At 40.9% G+C, this 18,788-nt stretch overlaps 1 protein-coding gene across 1 annotated transcript; it reads right to left on the bottom strand.

Annotated features, from left to right (window-relative positions):
• Nucleotides 1–292: 292 nt before the first annotated feature.
• On the bottom strand, nucleotides 293–18,325 carry ampd2b (adenosine monophosphate deaminase 2b). Its single transcript, XM_085345641.1, has 18 exons — nucleotides 18,217–18,325; nucleotides 7,349–7,473; nucleotides 7,131–7,261; nucleotides 6,981–7,049; nucleotides 6,790–6,892; nucleotides 6,505–6,694; nucleotides 5,005–5,146; nucleotides 4,776–4,865; nucleotides 4,505–4,634; nucleotides 4,195–4,389; nucleotides 3,968–4,099; nucleotides 3,669–3,832; nucleotides 2,913–3,039; nucleotides 2,657–2,820; nucleotides 1,922–2,042; nucleotides 1,539–1,712; nucleotides 598–708; nucleotides 293–508 (listed from the first exon to the last, which is right to left on the bottom strand). Exons 1-18 carry the CDS (start codon nucleotides 18,323–18,325, stop codon nucleotides 293–295), a joined length of 2,493 nt encoding a protein of 830 aa, XP_085201767.1.
• Nucleotides 18,326–18,788: the final 463 nt, after the last annotated feature.

The following is an 18,788-nucleotide window of genomic DNA, read 5'->3' as shown; positions in this document are numbered from 1 at the left end:
ACAAACCATTAAAAAAACAAAACAAAATAAAGAACAAAAGATGTTATGAAATTCTAATTACTGTGATAAAATAAAGAAAGAGGGACTCAAAAAACTAAAAGAAGCAAACACCTTGGGTGCACAGACTATAAATTCTCTCCCTGATATTGGCTACCAGCAGCTCTCATTATCTTCCTGTAGCGTAGCTTTTCTCTTTTTACATGATGTGATATGTTTACATGTAAATCTGTGCAATGTCCTGATGTAAAAACAGGGAATGTGGTGAGAATTTTGTTTGTGTTGTGCAGCACGGTCACTTCTCCGCCTGCACAGCTCCCATACAAAGACTTCCCTCCTCTCTGATGGTCTCCAGCTCATCTGTGTGAATGGCCTGTGTGATTAAATTTAACTCCTCACACATGGTCTCGTACCGGTACGCCACACGGATGTCAGGAACGTTGGTTCGCCTGATGTCATTGCCTTCCTGTCCCTCTTTAATGTAGTTTGGGCCCAGCCAGTAACGCTTTGCCTGATTTAAAAAAAAACAACAACCCACAAATGTCATATTAAACACTCTGCGAACACCAGAATTTGTGATATGCAACAAAAAATGTATACCTTATGAGAAAATCCACTCATCAGTACACTGTTTCTGGCAAGCTCACACATGTCACAGGAGCTCAGTTTCCACACTTGAGCAGCAATGCTGTACTCTTCCATCAATGGCTCCTAAAAAAAATACACGCAGACAATTATATAAAAGCATTTTGTAGTGAAAATGCAAAGTTAAATTTGAAAATTTAATTTAGTTGAAAGATTTTGTCTGAATAGCTTAAAATTTATTTGAAATAGCCAAAGCTGAATTTGCTGAACCAGCTCAATTACATTAGAACACAAAAATGTAAACGAGGTTAAACGTAGAAGTAGAAAAGGAGTGAACACTGAGGGAGGGTAGAATTACCAAAAACTGAATATTGTAATAAATAAACCCCAAAAAGTACCTAAAATAAACATCACTTGTTGAAATTGCCTTTTTTTTAAAAGTAGTTTAAAAAAGCAAAACCTGGAGCTGAAGTGCATCAGAATGAAGAACACACACACACACACACACACACACACACACACACACACACACACACACACACACACACACACACACACACACACACACACACGGGAGATATAGTGATATAGCGGGTGTGTTTTTTATGCCAAACTGAAATAACAAGTCTGGATTTGTTGAATATGAATCTACCAATCATGAGCAGCTTGTTTCTGATTGGTTCCTGTGTCTGCAAAGCACAGAGCTTTTCCAACAGTGGCTCCCAGGCTCGGTGATTCTCTCCCTCCGAGCTGGAGATCTGTGGACTCAGTGGTCTCTTTCTTTTTAGACTTGTGCTTGCTCTTTTTTTAAAAATTATTTTCTTGTGAGGTTTATCTCAAAATGTGCTATAGAGATACATTTTGACTTAGTTACTTTACTTACTTAGGATTTTACAGTGGATTTATGACTTAGTGAAGGTGGAGGTTTAAAGCATGTTATTAAATGTTTGACTTACCTTGGTAAAGTGAAATTGCAGAGGGTCATCTGTAGACAGAGAGACCATGAGGCCTCTGGACAGGTACTCTGGTAGTGGGTTACGATGGTAGCTGAGAAACAGGCTGTTATTGCTGAGAGGAGACATGGCGATGCCTACCTGGGCTAGGTAGTATAGATACTGCAGCACAGGAGCCTGGAAAGAAAACATGGCACAATGATGACCAACGCATCAGAAATACATCAGGTCTAAATTTCCAAAATCTTATAAGGAAGAAACATAATACATAATAAATAAAATCTAATAATAATAATCTATAATCTGAGGCCTTCATAAACTCTTGGAAAAATAAGCTCCCCTGTTTGTGAGGTAAACAGCTGCTCAACAGCTGTTGAAGGTCACACCTTCCTGAGCAGCAGCCCATGGGAGATATTCTCGGTCAGCATGAAACCAGAAACCAGGTGATGGATCGGCCCTGCCTCGCCACAGTGAGGACGCAGGACGAGTGTGTGGAACCCCCGCAGCCTAAAACAATAAAGCCACACAATAGTGAGTACTGAGTTCAGCTGTGTTAGGGCTCAGCGCAAACACTCTTTGCTGCTTCCCAGTGACTCATATACAAAGAAGATGACAGATAAAAGCAAAGTGCGAATCTCCAGTGTGTATTATTTGCTCTGTAACCTTAAGCACTGTCGAAACAGAATTTGCATTTGTTATCAAAGTTTTTCGAGCTTAATTCACATGAGATAAATCCAGGCTTTTCGCCTTTTTATCCAATAATGTTATTAATCTTTATTATTGATGTGCTGCATGTGCTTTACAAAAACTGTCTTTTTGTGGTTAAAACAAAGGTTGACAAACCTTGACAAAAGGTTAACAAAATTTTGCAAGCGGGCATTTTTTGCAAGGAAAGAAAATTTTAACACTTCCTTTTACAAATGCATTAAAAATCTTCACCTATTCCTATCAAAGACCAAGATACTAATAACTATAACAAAAAAAAAAAAAAAACGCTAATAGCTCAAATGACACATTAAGGATTGATTTATTTGTCTAACTGATGTTAAAAACACAAAAAATATACAATCATGGATCAAAAATCTCAGGCAGTCAGATCAAGTAAAGTCTGATTTATGTACCTGCGCAGGTGATTCAGCACAGTCATGTTTGCATACATGTAGTAGAGGTAGTAGGAATAGGGCGGGTTGTCCTCTTCTGTCCAGTTGACTGGGAGCGGACTGTCCAGGTTGAAGATATGTTGCTCTGGTTTTGATTCATCATCCACGCTGTCGAAACCCACAACCTGTTTGAGGGATGAAGAGCAGATCAATAAAACGACTACCCAAAAAGTGACTGCAGTAAAAGCAAATGACCAAAAAAGCTTAGATGTCGTACGTGCTGAAGGAAGAGGTGCAGCTCTGGGTGGCTGCTGGGGTCGACCGTAACCTCAAACAGAGGCATGAAGATATTCTCCAGCATTTCTTGGAAGTTGCACAGCTGCTTCTTCGTGTGGTAGACGTCACTTTGAAGAAACAAGAAAACAATTCAAGAAGCCCACAGGGGAGATAACTAACGAATGGGTTGAGGAAATAATAGATATCAAATCTTTATTTTACTCATGTATTCAATAGATATTTACAGAAGGATCATTCATAATGTTGACTTGGATTTGTGTCAGAGTTGCTAGATACATGGAAATGCTTAGTTTTCAGTATAAGTTGTATAAATGACACAAAAACAAACAACAAAAACTAAACACAGTAAAAATCGAAACAGTGTCTCTTTTCAGGCATTTTCCAGTTATAAAAAAAAAGAAGCCAAAACCGTTTAATATAGGGACTATTTTCTTTTTACTGTCTACTTCTGCAGTAGTTCTGCGGTAAAATACAAAACATTTTGTTAATGGAGAAGATGCATGACAACTTAGTTACGTTGCTACTCTTCTTTTTATCACTCAATTTTTGTCACATGATATATCACAACACCACATTTATATTTACAAATCTCACGTAACGTCGAGTAGCTTAGCAATAAGGGAGTGCAAGTATCATCAGCTTTTATTAGCTTACTTAAAATCTGCTCTAAAGAGAGAGGGGACTGCTTTTTCATTGTTGTTTATTTAATTCAGTTTGCTACTCTTTTTAAGCTCACAAGAGTCGTGGCACTTGGACAAGCCAGCGCACGTTGTCGGAGTAGACCTGATGTTTGACTGCCCATCTGGCCAGTTTGTCCCACTCGTTTCTGGAGCGGCCGTAGATTGACAGCCTGAGCTCCACGTTCTGGTACTTGCTCTCCTCCAAGTCGGCCATCACCTCCTGAGAAGAAGAGACACACCAAGTCAGCCAGAGGGCGCCAAAGCCCAGAGAGTCCGCCTCCAGGTACCAGAAACGACTGGTCTGTGTAAGAAACAAGTGTTTGCAACTTCAAGTGTTTGTGCATACAGTGAGCACCTTAATAATGTGACCAAAGTATTTCCCCTCAATGTAGTTGTCCGTTTTGATGAAGATCTCTCTCAGGATGGACTCGCCAATGGGATTATATTTGGCATTGAATTTGTCAAATCGGTGGAAAGTGTTACGATCCTGCAATAAAAAGGTGAAATACGGAGTCACAATCTCTGACCAGGCAGCACCTATGAAGACCTTTTTTTAAAATCTCCTTTATGGGCACTACTCACTGCATGCATGTCCAGTGTGTCAACACTCAGGTCAAAGGCTGTAAGGTGCATGCTCTCAAACACCTCCATCAGTGTCTGACCCCTGCCTCTTTCCACGTGTACAATCTCTTTGGGATACTTCTTCATGGCTCTTTTGATAAAACGTAGAAGGTGCTTCTGGTTCATACAAGAGGAAGCATGAATGTGCGTGTCAACCTGTGGAACAAGTCAGACAAACAGGGAACATAAACCCTCTAAGATACTGCAGTCTGCTTCTGGATTTAACAACACTAACCATGACTGGGTGAAACAGAAAAGCTCTCAAGTTCACCTTACGGATATTATAAAAGTCTCGATGTGGGACTTTCTTCTGTGCTGCCAGCTCTTTCATCTCATTGAGCAGGATGTGCATTTGGAATTTGGAGCTGAGGTATTGCAGACGTCTATAGCAGAAGGACTTTCTGTGGCAAAGCCAAAAGAAAGACAAATGATGGACTCTTTCTGTGACAGTCTGAAAATAAACTTCTGTTGATCCTTTTTGAGAATCTATTTTTTAACTATAAGGTTAAATTAATAATTTATTAAAAATGTGGGAAACCTACACTGGCCCATTTATAATGAGAGCCATCATGACGTTCATATCAGCGATGTACTCCTGCAGGTCTGGATACGGCAGATCCAGCTCTGTGGTCCTGTAGGCAACATAACAACTAAAACACTCTTTCCTCAAGCAAAATGTGTGAACTCAAGTCTAAAAACAGACATAAATCTAGTCACGGTGAGGACGAAGCATGTGTGCAGAAAGTAAAAGATTCCCGACAGATATCTCACTTATCCATAGTGTTCCTCGTCGTGTACAAGTGCATAACACCATCCACCATCTTACAGCCGTAACCCATATCAGGGGGCATGCTGGTGGGGTCCACGTTCTCATAGGGGTGTGTTTCAGAAACAGGTGGGTGCACTGTGGCATCTAAGAGGAGACAGAATGATCCAGTGTGTCACGACTTTGATCAAGGTGGGCAAGCAAGTGCAGCTATGGTCTGACTTTAACTGCCTACATGCTGTGACAGCCTGCAACTGATGGATCGTGAGATCTGTGGGTGTCCCTGGTTATGTTTTAATATGAGAGAATTGCACAGATTACCAAATATTTCTGAGCAAGAATAGCCTAAGTAGAGCACTCAAGAACACAGGTGCAAAAAACTGTTGGTAATTATTATTGTCTTCAAGACTGAGCTGAAATTATCCTGCAGTTAAATCTCCTGGGTCAAATTTGTTATGAAATAAATAACAGCTTTGATTTGTATTGAAATATTTAAAAAAAATGAAAAAAACACATACATTTCTTTTTTTTAGTCTAATAAACCAGATAACCTAAATTTACAAAGACAGACATTTACATTAAATAACACACTGACATACAAAGACTCCTAACATTTTGAACCGTAACATGTTCCTTATTTACTTGATAAAATCTAGTTTAATCATGGGTTTAAAAAAGATCTGTTCATCCATCCCTCCTTCCTTCCTTCCTTCCTTCCTTCTCCTTATCAGAAGTTAGGTCACAATTTGGTCCCAGGCCAGAGATATATATGATCTTCAGGTAAGGTTCTGGGTCTTAAAACCCACATCTAGGGGGGCACCCTAACAAGATATCCAAATGACCCCAACTGGCTCATTTTAACATTGTGAAATAGTAATTCAACACCAAACTCCCTCTGGATGTCCAAGTACCTCTCCCTATCTTTATATATCTATATGACCTTACTCTTCCAGTAATTACCCAGGATGCACGACCATATGTTTTTTTTTTCTTTTTTGGGGGTGGGTGGGGGGGGGGGGTGTCTGGTAAATCATTTTTCCTTTTCAGGCCAGTCCCTTCCTCAACTCTGAGCTCTGCACTATTTTCCACTAAAGAACCGTGCCCTGCATTTTGGAGGTTCTGACTCTCATCCTGTCCCTTTCACACTTGGCTGAAAACCACTCCAGTGCACGCTGAAGGTCATGCTCCAATGAAGCCAACAAAACCACATCAACCGCAAAAAGCAGGATGCTTTTCTCAGGTTTCCAAAGCAGACACCCTCCTTACCCCAGCTACAGAATCTGAGACAAGGGGAAAACCAGGCAGAGTCCAACACAGACTGAAAACGTGCCTGACTTTGTGGCGAGGACACAGACAACACTCTCACCCCGGTTGTAAAAGGACCTGATGGCCCGTAACAACAGACTCAGAACCTGTGGGGTATACTAAATAAATATTGTTTTGACTAATTTAGATTACAGTATAAAATGATGCAAGAGCAATGGTGCAGATGAGGACATTCATACTTGCAGTGACTGTGGTTTCTGGGATCTCTTCCTCATAGATATCTAAGTCTAGGGGTCTCTCACTCAGCTCCTGCAGGTAACGAGCAGTGGTTCTGCAGAAGCTCTGCAGCGACAGGCCCATGTACTTTTGCCTGATGAACAGAGCCTTCACTACACATTTGGCAGCATCCAGCAGATCTGTAAATGGAACCTAGGACAGAAAAACAGATGTCTTCATGAAAGATTTGACTGTAAGAGAAAAAAACACACACACACAGTCTTCCTGCAGTGACCACTCTGACTTACCCCACATTTCTCTTCTCCAGAAATAGTGACTCGCTGGTACTCCCTCTCAGGGACCGGTTCTCTCTCCTGCAGGTCAGGAATTTGGCTCTGCTCCTTCATGTATCTTAAGATAGATAAATAAACATATGAGATCACCATTCTGGCAGTTTAAGATGAGCATTGAGGGGTTCATGTGACTACGGTTGACTCACTCAAGATCTGTGGCACTGTCAGTCTTCATGAACTCTTGCTTGGCTCGTAGGAGTATGTCAGGTTCAAACCTGAGATCACAAACACAAAGGCCGAGTTGAGTTCATAGTCTGACTGCAAAGTCAAGTACCTCTTTTGCCGCTCACGCTTACTTGACATCCTGGCTGATCTGTCGCTCAAGGCGATGACGTTTCTCCTCCAGCTGTTCAATGGGGCTGTCCTCTGGAAATTCATAGGGGGCGCTCCGCATCTCGCTCTCTGCCAGGCTGCGTGAGAACAGCTCCTTCAGACAGAGACAAAGAAAAATGAAAGCCACGGCGTAACTTTGAACATCACTGGTTAATTATTTGCACAGTGGCTGAACACTGACTTCGGCAATCTCCTTGTATTTTCCATCCATGGAAGTACGTAGGTCAATGGATTGTTTCAAGGCCACAGGGATCCCAGGCAAGGAATGCTGGGAAGTGAGGAGGTGGCGGGTACCACGGAGATCAACTGCAGATAAATAGGGAAAGAAAGTAGGCGCTGAGCAGTTTCTCTTCTGTGATAACATATTCTCAGGAGCCTTATTTCGAGACTTCAGTAAATAATGGTCTAATTACAGTATGAAGAGAAGAAACAACCCACTGAGTGGAGCACATGGGGGCTAATGTTTGCTGTTTATCTTTATATCATGTCTTTGCCTGTGCTGCATTTTTAATAACCTGTAGGAAATAATTTGTCATTGGTGTGCATGATAATAGCAACTTGCTTCCATTTAGGGTAATATTTTATAATACAGCCCGTGACTAATGGCGTAATTAAATTTAACTGTATTTAATTCGAAATTGCAATGTGATTATATTTACTTACAAATAATTAATATCCTGGTAACTTATTGGAAAACACAACAAATATTTCCCCATCTTACATCATAAGTACACTGTACTCTTGGGCACACGGGCTGTATTATGGAGTAGCTTAACCTTAACCAACTTCTGGATATTTTGCAGGAAAGGAGGCACATATTATAATGTAAGTAATTTTAAGTACATCATAAGTAAAAAAGAACAAATGAGCAATAGAAACTTCATTATGCATTGTAAATGTAGGATTGGAAATATTGTTTTCCTTCAAAATTACTAAGAAACATAACATTTTCTTGTCTCCCATTCTGTAAAATACCTGAAAGTTAGGCAAGGTTATGCTACTCCATAATACAGCCTGCACCCCAAAAAGATGGCACAACAATGTTTGGTTTTCCACTAAATTACCCAGAAATTACGAAGTACTAAAAATGACATGTGCACTACTTAAATTTATTTACAGTATAATTATTTCTTTCTTTACAGTAAAACTGTAAAACTACATTTTGACTTCAAATGAAACACACTGAATGTCCATTTAATTACAGGGGAATTTTAGCCTTAGTTGCGGGCTGTTATAAAGTGTTGCTCGCTTTGATTTAAAGATTTACTGTCAGAGTCTAAGACGTTTACTTTTTTCTAGGCTCCTCAGAATTATCAAATTATAATGGTTTCGGTGGCTTTCGTGGTTCGTTAAAAAGCTTTTGAGCATGAGGTAATGCATTGTTACAAATTGAAAAATGCACATCTCAGTCAGGGAAGCTCCACTGCTAAAAGCTTTTTATTCACTCAGCAAAAGTATCGATTCAGTGTAATTTACTCTTAATGTTACATGTTAGGACCGATAAGATTGCTTGTAAAACTTTTTCAAAGTCACTAAAACAATCTGCAGAAGCTTGTTGTTCCTCTTCACACAGCAGTGGAGGTCTGAGCTCAGTGGCTGTTTGTGCCTTCAGACACAATGAGCCATTCAGGTGGAGAGCCCATCAGCACATACACCGACTGATGCAAGCCATTGTTGCCACTGCAAGGCTTGAGTTTTATACAAACCCTGTTGTCATGGGAAGCTGAAGAGGGGAAAATAAAGGAGGCTGGTTCTTGACATTCAAAGACTCAGGACATGAGAGGTATGAGTGGAAACTGTTTTTTATAGCACAAAAGAAAACAGAGATCACACTTTCCCCTTTCGGCGTATATTTAGACAGATATTAATCTTCCCCTTGAAACGATGCACCTGCCACTGAAATATTCATCATCCTGCTAAATATTTCATCCTGTGCATGCTAGGCTGTCACTGAGACTGTTGTCCGTCAGCATTTATAGACCATACACACAAGAAGGTCAAAGAGGGCACACTGTTTGATACTTAAAGTCTGCACTCAAGTTTGACTTATTTAACGCAGCATGTCTGAGCATGCCTGCTCCTTGGAGAAAGCAAAGGAGACCAGAGAGGCCAATTAACTGGGCCGATTAGCACTTCACAAAAAGCTTCATTAAAATTTATTTAATAAAAAAAAAACACTCAGTGAAGTAGGCAAAATGGCTGCTATAAAGAGAGACGGTGGTAAAATAATTGGCTGGACCACAACTCACCACCAGTTTATCACCTTCTGCTTAACACCGTCCAATCAGCACTTCCCACTCCCACTCACATGGACTACAAGGGAGTAAAGTCAAAACAAGCACAGTATTTCTGGCTAAAAGGTTTTTCAGATCATTATGAGAAACGCAAACTTTTTTCTTAATTATTTGAGTATGATAATGTTTTGCCCTGTAATAGTTGAATGAGTTTAACTCAATTTCCCTTTATAAAAAATATCATTTTTTACTGAACTGTGTTGAAAAATGATCTTTGATATTTGATATATATTTACTAAAAAGCGGATTCATTTGATTTAGGAGATGCACAGAATCATCTTGTATAGCTTCCTCTCTGAAATACACATCAGTGCTGGGAAAGTCTAAAGATAAATGGTTGTAAAATCTTCTTTTTTTATGTCATTTTGAAGATTTTTTTTCTGCTTACACACTCAGCAGGATCAGTCCAGTTTAAGTGTTCATCATAGTGCTGTCGACAAACATGGCAAAATTAGCCTCAAGTGAAAGTTGGAAAGCTGGTTTTTTTTGCATATTTATTTACAATTGTTTGGTTAGAGTCACTATGCATAACTATAAACTCACCAGACACTTTATTAGGAACACCGATTTAACTGCTTGTTAATGCAAATATCTAATCGGCCAACTCAAAGCGTTTAGACATGCAAGCAGAAAGAAAGTGATGACCATAATGTTTCTTTTCATTAATTGACTGGAATGACTATGAAGGTAGCACAGCTGATGGTGCCAGACTGCCTGGGTATTACAGAAACTGCTGATCTATTGAAATTTTCCCACACAACCATCTCAAGTGTTTAAAGAGAATTATTCAAAAAAGATAAAACATCCAGTGAGCTGCAGTTCTCTGAGTGAGATGCCTTGTTGATGGCAGAAATCAGAGGTGAATGGCAGGAAGCTTCAAGCTCATCTCTGAAGAGTATTTCCAGCACCTTTTTGCATTAAGCACAAAGAATTGGGTCAGGGGGGCCTGGAGCACATCCCAACTACCATAGGGCAAGAGGCAGGGTACGCCCTGGACTGGTCACCAGTTTGGTACAAGGCTAACACAGAGACATAACCCCATGCTTAACTTTGGACTATGGGAATAATATCCAGAGAGGCCGCACACAGACACAGAGAAAACATAAAAATGCCACACAGAACTGGATATTTTAATATTCATAAAATATTTATACTTCAATATTGGAAAGCTAATATTTTAAGTACTTTATACTCACTTCAGGTTAAGTTTGGAAGCCATAATTATCATTTCCCACTATTTTGACAGTTTTTAGTGCACACTAACTGCTGATACAAATAGCTGTTAATAGCAGCTCTAGTCATAATGGAAATATAAATATATAATAAATCATTTATATAAATAAGAAATTATACTGATGCTCGTATAAGTCAGCTTCCTCTTTCCAAAAGCAGGGTTGAGTCAGTAAAAAAATGCTGCGATGCTCCAATCTCAGCTGAAAACTGAAGTCACACATAGACGCTTCTCTGCTATTAAGAAAGGGCAAGTCTGTCAAACGTAGCGGTTGCCTAAGATATGTCTCCGCTGTTATTCTGGGAGACATCAAAATCATCATGATTACAGCGGACACTTGTGCGGAGGGCGGGAGGTAACCAGTGGCAAAGACATGCATGCTGGGCCACAATAGAGCAGAGCCTAGCCAAGCCTACCAGACCCCAAGCTAATCCCCTAATGGCTGCTATATTTGGATCAGTAGCATCAATGGTTGCATAACAACTCATCCCCCAACAGAAGAGCAAACCACTCAAAAATTAAAGTCAGCCATAATTCATTTGCCTTTAAACTATATATAATCTGGCAGGCTGAAGCTTTTAATGCACTATGAGGCAGGTGCATGAGGGTCCAATTAAAACACAATTTAAAGTGTTTCCCGGCTCTACCACATGTGTAGGAGCAAAAAACACTTTGAACATGAGACAACGCAGCTCACATGCTCTCTCACAGCTCGTCACTACATATTGCCTCAAAACAAGGTCAGATAGTATCAGCTTGCAGAGAGACTTCCACCACATGAATATTTCAGTAGCAATACAGAGCATGGAGAGGTCCCAGCTCAAGTCTTACAGCATGGTGTAAAAAGTCACCACAGACGCAACGATAACTGGGAAGTCAACCTACTCCTGGAGCTGCTTTTTTCTCAACCTTGTACAGGAATAAAACTTTCCAAAGAGCGTTAATATTCCCTGACCGATCAGAGTTAAGATTACAGGATGGTTATATTTGTATATTGACTGTCTTTTACCTCTACACCCTCCCCTCTTTCTGGCTACAACCACACAGGCCATGGTTCACCAAATGCTTTCTACCTTCTTCCACTGACTGTGCAGCTTTCTGCTCACAAAAAACGTCAGTGACTCACAGCCTCTGTAGCAAATCTCTCTCAGTGGAAGCCGTATGTTCTCACAGCGCACATGTGTCAGCACTGCTGAGATGGCAGGATTACTGGTGATGGACAAGTATGATTAATAAGTCAGGGGAGTAAATGTGGATAGTCTCGGAACCACTGTTTCAGTTGTTTTTCATCGATGGGCGCAGATTACCACTTCAGCGTAACTAAATTACCAAATTTGGCGACTCACCACTTGTATGGGCAGTCTCCTGGTCATAAAAAAAAAAAAAAGGATCCTGTTCAGCTATGCATCAATCAGCCGCCATCTCTCATTACTGAAAGTTCTTCTATGCCAAGTGATGGTTTAGTCTCTGCAGCTGCACAAACTGCATGTTCACAAATCTCCTCTCTGTATTTATTTTACTGTTGTCAGACTTCTCAGTTGAACCATAAAGAAAAGCAATACCAAAACTATAAAAAGCTCAATGCCCACTAGACTTGAAAAAAAAAATTTCTGCAGGGTCTTGCGGTTGGAGGCGTAGCTCAATTTATCGATCCTGGCTGCTTCTCTTTGCACGGTTGCACCTTTAGAGCACTCTCAAAAGACGCGAGAAAAGCAGTTTTTGGGACAATCAATCGACACACTTTCTTCTCAGCGCACTAAAGACAGCACTGCTCAGGGCTGTTACACAAAGCCACCAAGGGACAGGCAGAGGAGAGTGGCAGTGATTGGGAAAAAGAGAAAGGAAAAAAGGAGGAGAGCGAAAGGGTTATTTGGGCTTTTTTTTTGTTGCAAGGGATGAGGGTAGTGGAGCGTACCTGCCTCCTCAGAACCTGTCTTAACCAGCAGCTAGCAGGGCCGAGGGAGGAAAGAGAGACAGAGAGAGGGAGAGAGAAGCTGTCCTGGCAGGGCGATGGAGCATGCCAAACAGCAAATGGCCCAGGATGGCGTCTGCTGTCCTTTTAAGATGGGTTAAATGTGATGGCAAGGACAGAGGGATGGCAAGAAACAAGAAAGAAACACTTCAAACAGTCAAATGTCAAAACTGGCAAAATAAATGAAAACCCCCCACACGCGTACATATGCTTTCACATCAATGCACTCACAGACTCACACAGTCATACCCTCTGCTCGCTTAATCTGTCCCTGTCATACATACAAAGAGCTGGTCCAGCAGATCCATGAACTCCCCTTCACATCCCAGTATGTGACCCCCCACCCTCTGCTCTGTCTGCCTCCTGGTTCAGGCCAGCTGTCGTTGCACTAGCTGCCTCTGGAGCTGATCCTCCTCATTTGAATGCCTCTGACATCTATCTGGAACGTACCACGGGAGGGTAAGGAGGCAGGGGGAGATGGCGCACATTACCAGAGGATGTGCACTACTACTGCTATGAGTTACTGCAACAAGAACCCCCCCGCTCCTGTCTACCTTATAGTCCATGCTGTATTTTGCTGAGGGGACCATGTGTTCAGGATGTTTGTATCCTCAGTGTGTGTGAGTAAAGCGGTGCTGTCTCAGCAACAAGGTTTGAGACGTCATTGTCTCTCTCTTTTTTTTTTTGCCGCTGAATAGTAGCAGTGTGAGAGAGATGCCTGTCCGATAGATGCAACCTGCCTCCTTCTCTTCTCACATGAATGAAATTAAAGGGCCAGCAATGTTGTCCCCATTACGGTTGCTGCAGCAACATAATATGCTGCAGGTCTGCGACTGCATTCCCAATCACAGAACTATGCATATGCTATTTGAAATTATTCTTCAGTAACACAATGACCCGCATTTCTACAGCCTGATTTCAAAATATTAAACATTTGCAAAACCCTCCACTGAATAAGCTCTTTACTTTTTTTGATATACTTTTGTAATAAATGTAAATTTGCGCTGGATAACAGAAGCAACAATGTGGATCTCAAAAATGTGGTGAAAATGCAGTGAAGGTGGTGAATGTCCCAGTTTATTTATACATATATATATATACACGTATATATATATATACATATATAGTGCATTATGCTTTTGTTTTGTGTCTGAAACACAATTAAGGCTCATAAACAAAACACTATGTGGCTTGAAACTTGAATCTGTATCATGTTAAAAAGTGAGTGCTTGCGTCAAACATCTTATCTTCTCTTGCTCAATATTATTCAGCTCAGTTTGTCTAAACTCAGAGCTGAGTAAAAGAAATTCCTACCTTTTCAGTCCCTATCTTAGACTCTTTTTCTATGCTGTCTTTTTATTACAAATGATACAGGAGCCATTATTCTCGCTTGGAACAGATTTAACATCTAAAAAAGAACAAATGAAATAATAGCTCACATTTCAGAGTTCAGAAAATGTGACTGAAATGAAGTAAATTGTGCGTTTCTTTACTTTAGCAGCAGAAACATATGTGAGGAATAAACTGTAGCTACCTGTGGAAAAAATAAGACATTCATTGGAACAGTCCCAGGTACCATAAGGTGAGAAGCGGGGTACACCATGGACAGGTCGCCAGCCGGTCGCAGGGCCAGTCAGAATTTCTTCATAACAAATTACAGGTGATGCTGCTGATGCAGGTAATTTGCATAGAGTTTGACTGTGCAGCTTTACTGGACTACAACAAATTACTGATTAAAAGCACTCTGGCCATCATTATACCACACTGCAAAAAAAGTATCCTCTTTTCAAGCTCCAGACTCAAACATGATGCCGTCAAACAAATTAGAGCACTGAAAAGTCCATATAACTACCAGCAAATTATCACTCTGCCTCTCAAGCTAAAGGGATGCGTTTCTTTTTTCAAGGCACTCAGATTCCAAATTGCTTTCAAGAGGTCTAATCAAATTGTTGAGGCCTCGCAGAAACAACACTTTCTTCAGACCAGGCTCCCTCTGATGGTCGAACACAGAGTCACACACTGATTAATCAAAGCCCTGAAACGTGTCATTCTACAAAAACCAGCACCGAGGATCAATATGGAAAAAAACATCAGTATGTTGAAGAGTACCTCTCTGATTGTTAATATGCTTTGATAATTATACATTTCATTACAGATTCATCTAGATTAAATGAGACATTGTAACAATTATCTATTCACCATTTTCAATCATAGCAATGCCTCATATTTTTATATAAAGATGTGTTGTCATTCATTCTTCAATCATGAATTAAACCGATGATTTGCAGGGGTTATTTTGACATGATTGGCATGAAAATCCCAACAGTTCAAATCCAAATATACTCAGCTGATCTGGATATTTTCAGAATCAAGAAAATATTTTTGCTTTCCATGTTGAAGCTTTTACATTAGGACTATTTCCTTACAGAAAAGATTATTAAGCACCGTAATTACTTCTAATTACTCACTTATCACTGCTGCTCTAGTAGAAAGCTGTATTAAAAGGAAATACTTAAAATACACAAAGATTCCTCTAAATGTGTCACACAAACCACTGAAAATATTATCTATATTTTAGCAACTAGATGCTTTCTAGTCTTTCTATTGAAGAATATATCTGTAGTAGCCGGCACCGTACCTTTCAAACAAGACAACTCTCCACAGATCAATGTGCTGCAAACAGCAGATGACATCAGAGGACTCTGCAGTATACCCCTTGTAGCACCACATTATTAAGTACGTGCAAATATCCTTTGAAACGATGGTCCCACCCTTAGGGCACAAGTCCATGAGACCCGTATAGGGCCAGATAAGTTGGTTCATGTAAGTAAGAGATATACCAACAGCTAACCAGCAGCACAGACTGAGGATGGACATAAGGAGTGACTGACTGAAGGTTATCAGCTGAAGGTGTGTTGGGTTGAGCACCATCGTTACAGGATCTCTGTCGGGTCATTACTGTAGCAGTTTATGACACAGACTCTGACTTATGTGACATGCAATGATGACAAGGCGTGGCACATCCGAAGGAGGTGTGATCGAGATGTGGGCGAAGTGCAGTGTGTCAAAGATCCATTACTGTATGAACGACCAATTAGAATTTTGTAATACTTGAAATTGTGTTTGATATTTATTTTTTTTATGCTGCTCTGCCTTTCCAAAGTACTAGAATGCCTTTTCCAGCCCTAACTCTGACCCTTCACTGCGTTTATATGACAGCTGCTGTATTGAAGATAACGATAGCTAATCAATTATTGCAAATCTGTGAATAAACATCCACTGCTACATGTTATTTGCACTGTTTTAAGTGGTTCAACAAGTGGAACACAGCGCACAGCACGGACTAGCCAAACTGGTGAGTGGGTGTCGGTCTAATATCGGCACTGGCTCTTTCACAGCCACAGAAGTGATTCACCTACTGCTTCTCTCTCTGCCGAGGTTTGCTCCACAAATCCTGCACATTTTTGAAGAGTTTCACTGCACAGCATATGCTACACCACAGCCTTTCTGCCTGATGGACATGGTACAGGGTATTATGTGTACAGAGGTTTTACAACCCTTGAAGAAATTTAAGCTGTGAGAGATTCATTTAGTTCTGTTTATTCCGCTCTGCTGGATTTAATAAGATAAAAGCTCTTCCAGCATGGGGAATATCAACTTAAACAATCATTCAGCACAGCAGCGAGCACACAATCTTGAATTTATGATCTCTAATAAGCAGCTGGAGCATTATTAAAAACCTTAGTAATTCTTCAAATAGAACATCTAATATAGTCACACTCTCGCTAACCTGCAACCTTTTTATTTTTACTCCATCTTATACAGACTGCAGTGTACTGTAGTGGTGTGAACTAGAGGGCGTCCTTTTGAAAAAACAAAAAAAATGAGTCACTTAAATGTCATATTTGCTTACTCAGAAGGTTCCCTGGATGCTTTAACAACATAAAATGTGATGTTGTCCTAATGCGCCTCTGTGGAGACTTTCTAAATCAAACCCCGGAGGCTTCAGTACTGAATCTGTATTGGGCAGAGACAGCCTGCGCTTCCTGTTTCTGCCAGTGCTGCTTCTCTTCAATGATTTCTTCCAACAAGAACGCAATTTTGGAGCAGCAAATGAGGATAATTACAGGGAACATTTCGACTGGAAGGGAAGGGGGCTGACAAATCCCTCAGACATCCTGCTGTTGCATTTATTGTCAGGGTTGAAAATCAATCCCTAACTACCTCGCCAATCATCGTAACGTCATAGCGTGCTGCTGTCTATCCCCAGTGGTGACATGACCTATCTGAAGGAGCTTTTTTTAAAGACGCAGTATATTTTTTAAGAACATGTTGTGCGTGCATTATGTCATACCAAACTCTCAAATGTATTCCAGTGAGGAAAGACTATATTACTTCCTCCAAATGAAATAACATCGAGACTCGGGCGTCTTCTTCCATTTAAATACAGTTATCTATGGCTCAGTTCATTTTCTTGAATCAAAAACCTGCGGTGGGGTGAAATGATTTAATATTTGCGTATTTTACTTTCTCTCTGAAAAACAGATGACCAACAAAGACTGACAATAGTTCTGAATGACACTGAGGTGTTTGATTCCTTATAAACAACTCATAAGGTCTAAGTGTGATCTTTCATTATATCACCATTTGCATGACGTAAATGTAACTGAATGAAAGCATTTTGCATTTCAAAGAAGACTAATGAACAGAAATAGCTGCTATTTGATCTTTTGGTCATTGTATACTCTTTGTAGTTTCAGTGAAAGCCTGACCAGCGTGTGCATACATCAGAAGGGAGGCTAATCCTCTCATTCAGTGGGGGATCAAGTCCTGAGGTACCAACTTACATATTCTCTGCAGGCTACATACCACCATGGGGCTGAGTGAAAAACACTGCTGTTGCTGTTTATCTAAGCATCCAATCCCGTTTCTTAAAGGAGAAGACTAATTCTACATGCTGCACAGGGACTAAAATTGTTTTTTCACTGCATGCAATATGTTTCGAAAGCATGCAACAATATAAAGCACTTCCAACCTGTCAAACAGCCTGTAACCCTTTAGGCTAAAACAGGCAAAACATCAGTTTTCACCTAACAACAACAAGTTATGCAACATCAAATTTGCTCCATACAGCAGCAGCCGATCATACTGTAAATCTACTTTGGATGATCCAGCTGATGCATGTTGTGTGTGTTCTAAAATGAAGCTGGAAAATAAGAGTTGAAGGGCAAAACTAGAAGCCAGAATGCTGACATTAAACTGCAAGGTATGAAGGCAAAATCCCCCGCAGAGCATCCAAAGCATCCTCTGCTGCACTGCTCTAATCAACAGGTTTGCATTTCCCAACTACTTACGAAGAAAAAGTAATTACCAAAGATTCTTCTTTAATGAGTTTTTTCTTGTTTTCTAAAATAGAATAATCTAATTTCACCTAAATATGCATAGTACAGGGCTAATCCCCCTGGCTTCAGATCATATTGTTCCTCCTTCTGTTACAAGATCAGGATGCTCAAACCGTCCTCCCTCTGCAGTTCCAGTCTGCCACCACTCACCTGTGCTGGCTGTGTACTGCAGGCTTCCCCTCTTCCTGAAGGGAGACAAGGGCTTGTTTTTGGCCCCTGTGCCCCCGGCTGAGTTCCCGGAGGTCAGGTTGGAGGACATGTTCCCGGGTCTCGCTGGCTCAAATTGGGAAAAGAAGAGCTGAGTGAGTCAGAGCTGCGGCTGACGGAGCGGCGATAAGAGACACAGTGAGAGAGGACAAGAGAGGAGACCGGGGACAGACAGGAGAGGAAGGATGGAGCACAGATGCTGGGAGTTTGAGGGAGTAGGTGCCAGTCAGGGTGTTCGTGTGTGAGTGTGTGTGGATGTGAGCAGGGATTTCCAGAGTGGTTGGTGCAGCGTGGGGCTGCGGAGCATCCCTCTGCATCGGAACAGTCCCCGCCCCCTCAGAAAGACTCCCGTGCCTGAGCTGCAGCACTGATGGAGGGTGGGGTTGTGATGGAGAGGCCCACCCCCAGCACGCCATGCGCCATTTACATGCACACTGAGTACAACAACGCTCAGCACTATTGCGCAGTCCTGCTGTTGCCATAGCAACCACAAATCTAAATGTGGGCAAGCAAGC

Source organism: Diplotaxodon limnothrissa, linkage group LG20, assembly GCF_057381915.1.
Source record: "Diplotaxodon limnothrissa isolate DT_005_m linkage group LG20, D_limnothrissa_male_GT1.1, whole genome shotgun sequence".
Lineage (NCBI taxonomy): Eukaryota > Metazoa > Chordata > Actinopteri > Cichliformes > Cichlidae > Diplotaxodon > Diplotaxodon limnothrissa.
The sequence above is the reverse complement of the archived record's forward strand: the minus strand, read 5'-3'. Positions and strand labels throughout refer to the sequence as shown.